Source organism: Squalius cephalus, assembly GCF_949319135.1.
Source record: "Squalius cephalus genome assembly, chromosome: 15".
NCBI lineage: Eukaryota > Metazoa > Chordata > Actinopteri > Cypriniformes > Leuciscidae > Squalius > Squalius cephalus.
This window is the reverse complement of record NC_137136.1, coordinates 10,520,643-10,531,828: the sequence shown is the minus strand read 5'-3', so window position 1 is coordinate 10,531,828 and position 11,186 is coordinate 10,520,643. Positions and strand designations below refer to the sequence as shown.

Below are 11,186 nucleotides of genomic sequence, written 5' to 3'. Positions count from 1 at the left end.
GTTAATGCATTAAAAACATACGTTGAAACGTTTTGCTCACCATTTAAGAACAAGAAGAAAGAACATTAACAACAATAATACTAATAAGGATAATAAATTAATTGAAAAGTAATATATTATATTTATATAAACACACACACATAAAGTAATTATTAATTTTTAAAAATAAAATTTAAATACATTTTCATTAGCACAATCATTACTACTGCAGATTTCATCTGGTTGTGTCAGTGGATGACATTTAACTTGATACTTGTTATAGTTCTTACTAACCATTTGACCTATTCCTTCTATTTATTGTTGTATTGTACTTATTCATGTTACAGTACTTCGTTAAAAAAAAAAAGTCTGCTTGTTTACAAAATTATGTGTCCTTAACTGCAGACTTGAAGAGATAACTTTTCATACTTGTATTGTATGAATGGCAATAAACCAGAACTTAACTAGCCCAAGTACTAAAATAACTCATTGAAAATTGTTTGCGCTGTTGTATTTATTCTCTTTCTCTGCACATTGATGAAACAAAAAATGTAAAAATCTTCACATTTGTTATTACAGTTGTTATATGTCCATATAGAGTTTCTAAACACAGAAAACAAAAATACAACATAATTGATTGCTTTATGTTAGAACATATTTGAAACCGGATACTTCAAAATATGTGCCCTTACAGTAATGGTGAGTGTGTCCTCTCTCTGTGCACCGGCATCACGTGTTTAAAATCTGCTTTGCAATTCTAATGATTTGGAAAGCCCTTACAACAACAAATCACAAAACCTTTGAGTTCATTGGGATCCATAATGTGTATTTAAAACAATAGTAGAAAGAGTACAAAGACAATCAAAAATAAGTTTTTGAAGTTGAGATGTCATTTACAACATAATTCACTCTTGGAATCGTTAATAGACACATAATATGATTAAGGATTTGGTCCATACATAGACTAAACATGATTTTAAACTGATGATATATCTCCATTCAATTGAGAGAATATGGGAATAGTAATTCTGCTCCTAGGAACATGATGGCTTGGCCCTAATTTCATAACCAGATATCAGAAGTGCAGTCTCCACCAGGATATCTGAGCTCATGAGCAAGAGCAGGACCTTCTGGCTCTGCTCCGAAATCCACAAGGAAATTCTCGTTGAGCTTCAGGCCGCCTTTATCTGTGTCCACGTCAATCTGCATCATGACTGACCCCTCCCTAAAGTGAAATAAGAGCATAATAAACAAATCAGAGGTCATTTCTGAAACAATTTAAACAGCCTTTACAAGCCTATAATGCTTGACCTGTACAAATGGAAGCTTGATTCTGCCACAGAAAAAAAGAAAAAAAAAGAAACTGTTTCTTTTCTTTTTATCTCACAATTCTTACTTTTTATCTCAGAATTGTGACTTTATTTCTCAGAAATGTTAGATAAAAACTTGCAATTACCTATTTAATTTTATAATTGCATGGAAAAAAACAAGCTTTCATACCTATATTTATATTTCATCTCTCAGAATTGCGACTTTATTTTAAAGTCTTTAAAAAGTCAGAATTGCGAGTTTATATCTCTCAATTAATTCTGAGAAATAAAGTCAGAATTTATACCTCACAATTCTGATTTTTTCCCTCAGAATTGTGAGAAATACAGAACTTCAATTGAGTTATAAAGTTAGAATTACACGTTTATATCTCGGAATTCTGACATTATTTCTCAGAATTGTGAGATAAAAAGTAGCAATTATTTTTTCAATTTTTTTATTCCGCGGCAAAAACAAGCTTTCATACCTATATTATTATTACTTACACAAAATACTCAAATGACATTTCTAAAAAATATTTGTCTCACTTGACAAGGTCAGGGTAGAACTGCTTGTCCCAGGCACTGTATAAAGAAGTGGTGACATACAGTCGTTTTCCATCCAAGCTCAGCTGAAGCATCTGAGGACCTCCCTGTACCCGCTTTCCCTGATGAGGAAAAGAACATTTTAACCTCAAGCAAATTATGTGCTCTAATTGCTCTGTTTAGCTCTGTGTGACCTAATGATTTGGAGGACATTAAGCTGGGTCATCTGTCAATTAGTTAGTTGCCAACAGCTTTAGGCTGTTTTCCTCTGCTTAAATGTCTAACTCAAATGTATACACAGAGCTCACATGAAGCATACTTGGAAATGAAAAGGTACCTTCAGTATCCGTGGGGTTGGCTGGCTGTCCAGTTCTTTGTCCTCCAATACTTTCACTGGTCCATCTTTCAAAATGCTGCCGCCAAGGAAAACCTCAAAACAGCATTTCATGAATTAAAAATGCAAGTTTTGCTGTTTTGACACTTTATTCGTCATTCACATGATTCTATAAATGAAGACAAATCTTGATCCTGCTAATCGAAGTTGTCTTACCTGACCAACCATTCGTGGATTCCTCCTGTCGGTGACATCATACTGTCGAATGTCTCCATGCAACCAGTTACTGAAGTAGAGGAAGCGATCATCCAATGAAATCAAGATATCAGTAATGAGACCTATGGCAAAAAAAATCAACAGTGTCTTATATATTTTTTAACTGTTTGACATTATAGCAGGTTGTCAAACTGGGATCCAGGGAAAACCCAAAATGGGGAAAATATTGGGAGAAAGAAAAAAGTTTGACTAAACGTATTTCCATATATTAAATGTTTATTACGACAAGTTGTAAACATTTACTAAATTTAATTTTATTACAATTTCATTCTTTTAAAACCGAGTCCAAAATTGAGAAATAAATCCCATACAATTTTTACAATAATAATAAATAAAAAAATTATATATATATATATATATATATATATATATATATATATATTTATTTATTATAATTATAATATTTTATATATATATATATTTTTTTTTTTTTTTTTTTTTTTATACATCCTACATTACACTAAAGAAAATAGAAAACAATATACACAATCTCCAGACAATATTTGAATATTTTCACTTTGGTCCAAGGAAAATTTAGTAATGTTAGATATCAGGGCATAACTATTTTATTGACAGCCCAAGTCTTTAACAGTCAGATATAAAGGTTGATAAATCTTACATCACATTAACAATACAAAGAAAAAAACAAAATATTTACCAGAATATTTTAAGGATTTCTTTAGACTTTAATACAATGACAAATAAAAGCCAATTATTTAATTTATGTATAATATCACACTAAGTATTTTTTTTCACAGAGTATAAATGGGTCTTTATCCACAAAAATATATGGACACCTTTGTTTAAAGGGTTAGTTCACCCAAAAATGAAAATTATGTCATTAATGACTAACCCTGATGTCTTTCCAAGCCCGTAAGACCTTCGTTCATCTTCGGAACACAGTTTAAGATATTTTAGATTGAGTCCGAGAGCTTTCTGTCCCTCCATTGAAAATGTATGTACGGTATACTGTCCATGTCCAGAAAGCTAATAAAGACATCATCAAAGTAGTCCATGTGGCATCAGTGGGTTAGTTAGAACTTTTTGAAGCATCGAAAATACATTTTGGTCCAAAAATAACAAAAACTACAACTTTATTCAGCATTGTATTCTCTTCAGGGTCTGTTGTCAATCCGCGTTCACGACTCCGCAGTGACGCTGCTGACGTAAGACGCTGCTGACGTGTTATCTGGTGCGCCCGAGCTTCGTTTACAGTCTGAGGGAGACGCACGCTGTATTCAAGCTATTCTACATTGTTTGTATTTTGGTATTGCTATATTTTTTTATATATTTTTAATGTCAGCAGCATCTTACATCAGCAGCGTCACTGCGGAGTCGTGAACGTGGATTGACAACAGACCCTGAAGAGAATACAATGCTGAATAAAGTCGTAGTTTTTGTTATTTTTGGCCCAAAATGTATTTTCGATGCTTCAAAAAGTTCTAACTAACCCACTGATGCCACATGGACTACTTTGATGATGTCTTTATTAGCTTTCTGGACATGGACAGTATACCGTACATACATTTTCAATGGAGGGACAGAAAGCTCTCGGACTAAATCTAAAATATCTTAAACTGTGTTCCGAAGATGAACGAAGGTCTTACGGGCTTGGAACGACATGAGGGTGAGTCATTAATGACATAATTTTCATTTTTGGGTGAACTAACCCTTTAAGAAAGGGGGTCCTTTTCAAGGGGATCATCATATTTGGGAGTTATTGATCTACTAGAGTATATTTCTTTATTTTCTCTGTTCAGCTGTGTTTTTTTTGGAAATCACATTGTGCATAAGAATTTGTTCCTTCCCTGAGTATTTCCATGAATTAAAAAAATGAAACAAAAAAAAACTATACTATAGTACATTTCTAAAAGCACTTACCTGGCATTTCAGGAAGAGCCCAACCTTCCACTTTTTTACTAGGAACTTTAATGACTTTCTCTGCAGCCCAGTCCCCTTTCTGTAAAACAAAATTTGAAGCTAAAAATATTAATTGCCTAAAAACTGAAAAAAGAAGACCTTTAACGTTCATGTTTTAGCCTTTAGATTTTAGATTTTAACTGTGAAAGTTTTTTTTATGTACTTGCCGGAGTCTTGTAGAAGCGGTAGACGGTGCTCTGAAGCGCACAGCCCACGAATCCTTCAGCCGCAGCAGGGTCGTGCAGGAACCGGATCTCTAGAGGAATAGCACCCTCTTCCCCCAGATCCAGAGTCTGAATCCGCTTGTGTGTGGTCCAGTCCCACACATGGAGGCGCTGCCCATAGTGACCTGCAAACAGATCCGATCATCACTCCCAGTCGGCTGCAATGCATCAAGCATACTGCTGAACGTACACATACCAGCTTTGACATCTGCAGGGTTGAAGCCATTTCCCAAAGCTTTGGGTGCTCCCCACTCAGTGCTGATCATGACATTGTGGCGAGGCTGGTACCAGAAGTCATAACCAAACGGTGCTGCTTCACCTGGCTGCTCCCAGTTTCCAATGACTTCAAAAGTCTCGCCATCCAGCAACACAAAACCACCTTACAATGAACACAAACAAAAAGTAAGCCTAGTTTGTATTGTAAATACAGCGAGGTAAACACAGCATCTTACCCTTGCCATTGCCAGAGGGATCGCCCATGGTACTGATCATGATTTGGCCACTGCCTAAGCAGTGAGAAGTGTGGGGGTTGGCAAGGCCGCATTTCCAGAACAGATCTGTGGGTTCGACTATCTGGAGAAGGACAGAGATGGAAAGAATTCACGAGTTTGGCAAGAGCAAAACATTCTCAGAGTCAACAGTCATGTATTAAGGGGCGGTCACTCTTGAGGTTAAGCATTGTGTTGTAGATGTTAAAGAAAATGACTTCTGACCCCAATCAATAAAGGCAACAGGACATGACGTCATGCTTCTGGGCTTCTAAAATCAAATCAAACTGTTAAAATGCACTCAAGTTTACTGTTGTACTGCAAAACTTTCTTCTTAACTTGAAGGAATAGTTCACCCAAAAATGAAAATTATCCCATAATTTACTCACCCTCAAACCTTCCTAGGTGCATGTGACTTTCTTCTTTTAGCCGAGCACAAACAAAGTTATATTAAATAATATCCTGGCTCTTCCCAGTTTTGTAATGGTATTGAATAATGCCAAAGTTTTTGAAGCCCCAAAAAGAACATCCATCCATCATAAAAGTAATCCATACGACTCCAGTGGGTTAATAAGTGCATTCTGAAGTGAAGAGTTTTTTAAATCTATATTTTATAAACAATAAATCACTGGCTTCCGGCAACGGCCGCACACGTGTTCACGTGTCTATTCTCACTTAAGCTTACGCTACGTCCTACGTCAGGTCAGAGGTCACCCTTCTGCCGGAAATCGACTCTCTCATGAATGCATGTGAAGCCAGTGATTATAGATTATAAAGTTATAAATATGGATATTTTCTTACAAAAACCCATCGCTTCGCATCAGAATGCATTTATTAACCGACTGAAGTTGTATGGATTACTTTTATGATGGATGGATGTGCTTTTAGGAGCTTCAAAAACTCGGGCACAATTCAATGCCATTACAAAGCTGGGAAGAGCCAGGATATTATTTAATATAACTCTGAAGAAAGTCATATACACCTAAGATGGCTTGACGGCGAGTCAATTAAAGTATAATTTTCATTTTGGGCTGAACTATTCCTTTAATTGAGCTTTTAAATCAAGATGATATGAATTCACTAACATTTTTTGTTTGATGTTCACCCAAGTGGTTCATCATTTAGATTGTGACATCCATTGGTCAAACCTTTTTTCATGATACAAACTAGCTGGTCTGAGTTTACCAAACTTGAAGTTTTAAGTACTTTAGCAAGCAGTAAATGATCAAAATCTCAAGTGTATGCATTGAAGTAAGAACAGCCCTTCTGGAGCTTTTACTACCTCAAATTACTAACCCATATGTTTACTAAGTTAACACCATCAAAATATGTGTATTCTTATATAAACAGACTCTTGCGAACCTTGTGAAGCCGTGGAGCCCGAGGATCCGTCCCTACATCAACGACGTAGATACGGGAGGAGATCAGGGAAGGTAGAATGAGACGATTGCGCCTTTTGGAGGAATCATCATAACAACTGCTGCAGGCGTTCCAACCAGAATGATGTAATTCATCCTTCAGATTGGGCATGGGCAACCTATGAATCACCTAGACCATCACAAAATGGAGAAAATGTTACTAAAGTAACAGTTATACAAGGAAATAATTAAAGTAAATGTGTTGCTGCCACACTCTGATCTAAAACAGTTTTAGTTTTGAATCATATTTGCTTTTACCTTGCAAAAATTGGGAGATTTTGGATTGATATCAACAGTTGCAAGATAATCGGGTTTCTGGATGTCTGTGTTGCGATAAATGCATGGCAGGTAGACGATCTCTTCTCGAGGACCTGTTGGAAGAATTTATTTTTAAGTTTAGAGTTTAAACATTTATTGATCTTTGTTTCCTATAATTTATTAATTAATTTCCTAAAGGGTGTACTATTTGTGTCTAAAACATTTGATGAATTGCACTTAACATCTGCTATTAAGAGTGTTACAAGCTTAAATAAACAAATAAAAAAATAATATATTTATTCCATTTAAAAAATTTATGTGATTATGGTGTTTTTTATAAGTATAGAAGACATTTAAAAGTTTATTCTAAAATGCAAAGAATTGAAAATAAAAAAAAAGCTCTGTAAACACTTGCATTTTTTCCAAGACTATATGTGTGACCAATCGTGTAATCAAAAGTTCTATACACACTTGCAGTCTTCATGCCTACTTGAACACTTGGGCCAAATACAGGAAATATGTCATGTAAGTAGACAAGTAGACATTGAACAAGTGCAAACACCACCAGTGGGGGTTTCTGGCCGGGCAAATGTGAGGTAAAACAGAAGGCAAACCAAACAATGCAAAACAATGCCAATCTACAAGTAAGGGGGACCTCTGGTGGTAGGGAGGAGGAGCTGCCAGATAAGATGATGACAGTAAATCTCTAGTAGTGCAAAGGTCACGCTACCTTTTAGTAACTTGCAACTATGACTCATGTTAACCCTTAATCAGTGTTTGAAAAGGACGACACTTAAGGTGTTTGGGGTCATTTTGACCCCAAACTTTTAAAGAGCGATTGCATAAGGAAATATACATTTTTATATGGAAAACTATATATCATTTTTTTTATTTACTTCTCAACTATACATTTATGCTGTGTTTTTGTGGAAATTTTGAAGTTTTTTACCTATTTACTGCACAATTACATAACTAGGCCATAAATTGGCTCATGAAAAATGATTTTTTAAAGAAAAAATCACTTAAATAATGATATTAATTCAATATAAATGGTTTTTGGGCATTGCTCTATGTGTTAGGGATGGAATACTGCCATCTAAAGGTTAGTCGAAAAAACTTATTTCTTATGGGAAAGGAATTAAAGTGCAATGGCCAAATGTATCCAATAGAGGGCCATAGAGAACCATTCATTCACTCATTTTCACTTCTCCTCACAAATTTGATATATATATACATATATATATGTGAATATTTATTTAAACATTTTGAAATGCATAAAAAATCTAATTATTATTATTATCAAATTAATTATTATAATTATATAATATTAATTATATAATTATTATCAAATTATTATATACATTTGCAGAACCATTACAAGTCACCACTATGACATGATTGTGTGTGTGTGTGTTGGTGTGTGTGTGTGTGTGTGTGTGTGTGTGTGTGTGTGTGTGTGTGTGTGTGTGTGTGTGTGTGTGTGTGTGTGGGAACAAGCTTGTTCCATGTTGCTTATGTGACATTTTTCAGATTTATGCCAGTTTAGTTGATTTTATTTGCCAATTTCTATACAAATGCTCTCTGTTGCAGTGACATACATGTGTGTGTTTGTGTGTGTGTGTGTGTATGAGATAGAAAGTTCGTTCCACTTTGGGTTTATGCTCTAGGACCAGACCTTGATTTAAATGTAATTTTTTTTAGATTTATGCCAGTTTTGTTTATTTTATTTGCCAATTTCTATAAAAATGCTCTCTGTTACAGTGACATACATGTGTGTGTTTGTGTGTGTTTGTGTGTGTTTGTGTATGAGATAGAAAGTTCGTTCCACTTTGGGTTTATGCTCTAGGACCAGACCTTGATTTAAATGTAATTTTTTTTTATATTTATGCCAGTTTTGTTTATTTTATTTGCCAATTTCTATAAAAATGCTCTGTTGCAGTGACATACATGTGTGTGTTTGTGTGTGTTTGTGTGTGTTTGTGTATGAGATAGAAAGTTTGTTCCACTTTGGGTTTATGCTCTAGGACCAGACCTTGATTTAAATGTAAATTTTTTTTAGATTTATGCCAGTTTTATTTATTTTATTTGCCAATTTCTATAAAAATGCTCTCTGTTGCAGTGACATACATGTGTGTGTTTGTGTGTGTTTGTGTGTGTGTGTGTATGAGATAGAAAGTTTGTTCCACTTTGGGTTTATGCTCTAGGACCAGACCTTGATTTAAATGTAAATTTTTTTTAGATTTATGCCAGTTTTATTTATTTTATTTGCCAATTTCTATAAAAATGCTTTCTGTTGCAGTGACATACATGTGTGTGTTTGTGTGTGTTTGTGTGTGTTTGTGTGCGTTTGTGTGTATGTGTGTATGAGATAGAAAGTTCGTTCCACTTTGGGTTTATGCTCTAGGACCAGACCTTGATTTAAATGTAAATTTTTTTTAGATTTATGCCAGTTTTGTTTATTTTATTTGCCAAATTTTGTAAAAATGCTCTCTGTTGCAAAAACATACATTTGTTTGTTTGTTTATGTGTTTGTGTGTGTCTGTGTGTGTGTGTGTATGAGATAGAAAGTTCGTTCTACTTTTTATTTATGCTCTAGGACCAGACCTTGGTTTATATGTAGAAATTTTCAGATTTATAATGGATTTAATTTGATTTTTTTGACAAACAAAATAAAAAAAAGTCATTTTTTTCATTTTCCCATTCATTTTCAATGTGGGGTCATTTTGACCCCAAACACCTTAAAAGGTAAATTTTTTTTTACACACCTTTAGAACAACCAAATCAAGCCCAGTTTTTTTGTGCATGTTTAGATAGGTTATTTAGGAAAAGTCCCAGAGTTTCATGCCCCTGAGATGAAGGTAACATTTTTAAAAAATGAAAGAAAAGTCCAGTGGGGTCATAATGACCCCAAACACTGATTAAGGGTTAATATACTCTACCAACCTATTCATTCAAACAATATGTTGCCTTGTGCTTTTAAAGCAACTCACCTTTCATAGCATCCAGAGGGGTTTTATATCCTGGGCCACATCCTGAACAAGTTGAAGCTGTAAGCAGACATCAAATGTCAGATCTCAAATATCACAATGTGAGTTACACTCAAAACTATCAAAAATGAAAGCAGGCCAGACTCAACTCAATGCAATCTGGGAAGTATACACCCAACTTTGCTTGTTATAGCATTAAAATATATATATTATTTCAAAGTGAAAAATATTTGCCTGCATGGTGCACCAACATATGAGTATGAGTCCATTACAGTGTACATTCTTAAAAGGCATGAATGATGCCTAGCCAAGTGAACTATTGGAATACATTTTACTGTTCTGTAGACGTTTAAAAAAAATGCATGTACAAATACAAACCAACTACAACAGATGGACAATGTCACGAACTAGGAGACAACGTGTCTTGCCAAGAATTGTGCAACATTCTTCCCTTGATATCTAGACAAATGTTTATGGGTTAGAAAGGTCAGCCTCCTTACTGAACAACTATCTCTGACTGAAAAGTGTTGTGGAAATAAAGCAAAATTTTAACTTTTTTTTAAAGTCTGTCTTAAATTATGTCAATTCCTTATGGAGTCTAATGAGGCACCAATAAGAAATATGTTGTATACGTTTTTTATTATTTTTTATTATTTGTATTAACATAATTAGGCATACTTCTGTATTGCACTACTGCACGAGATCAATTAATAAAGTAAAACTATAAGAATTAAGTTAGCTGTAAACACTGAACAACGTTAATGCGCAGCACCATCCGCAATGATAAAAACAACAACAACAACAACAACAACTTCGATTTTGTTTACATGGGGCTTTAAAGTCTTCAACATGCCTCGGTAAAAATGTTTAAAACGCAGCTTCAATATTGCACGAAATCGACCTTAATGACTTTGACAGGTAACTTATACGTAGGCCTATATAATTGAAAAGAATCTGAAGCAACACTTTCCTCCAAACTGGAGCTATTGCGTTCTAAACATGAGAATGAAAATGTCGAATGCTTGAAATAAAGTGTAATCAACAATTCTGCAATGGGCGAACGTGCATTAGAAGTGAATTAACTTACCCATGCTGCTGCTGCTTGCACAGGCGGAAACTCACTGACTCGATAAAGCGCGTCGACGTGCAGAAATATTTTATAACGGTTGGATTCACTCTTTTAGCGATAACACCACTGGGACTGAGAGATGATCCTAAAAAAAACCACACCCGGATATTCGATTGAAGATTAACAAGATCTAATGTCGTTTGCACCTCTGTCCCTGGAAATCAGCACGCAAACAGGAAATTCACCCCCTTTCTTGTGTATTTGCCCTATTGAATAACTTTCTCACACAGTAGTACACAAGAGAAAAGCAACTCTGCAGCTGCTATAGGCTAATCTTTTCCACGGCCGAAAACAAATCACAAAACTATTAATGTTTGTTA

The 11,186-nt window shown here is 34.7% G+C and overlaps 1 protein-coding gene across 2 annotated transcripts; it reads right to left on the bottom strand.

Moving 5' to 3' along the window:
- Positions 1-473: 473 nt before the first annotated feature.
- Positions 474-11,153, bottom strand: selenbp1 (selenium binding protein 1). Of its 2 annotated transcripts, none has more exons than XM_079893902.1 (12): positions 10,825-11,153; positions 9,741-9,797; positions 6,751-6,863; positions 6,437-6,622; positions 5,039-5,159; positions 4,783-4,965; positions 4,530-4,711; positions 4,324-4,402; positions 2,383-2,504; positions 2,170-2,262; positions 1,836-1,954; positions 474-1,204 (listed from the first exon to the last, which is right to left on the bottom strand). In XM_079893902.1, the coding sequence occupies exons 1-12, from the start codon at positions 10,826-10,828 to the stop codon at positions 1,042-1,044; spliced, it is 1,422 nt and encodes a 473-aa protein (XP_079750028.1). In that variant the 5' UTR covers positions 10,829-11,153; the 3' UTR covers positions 474-1,041. The 2 variants fall into 2 exon arrangements, with proteins under 2 accessions (XP_079750028.1, XP_079750029.1); XM_079893903.1 differs by having other exon boundaries at positions 482-1,204; positions 4,324-4,398; positions 4,526-4,711; positions 10,825-11,121.
- Between the last annotated feature and the right edge of the window lie 33 nt (positions 11,154-11,186).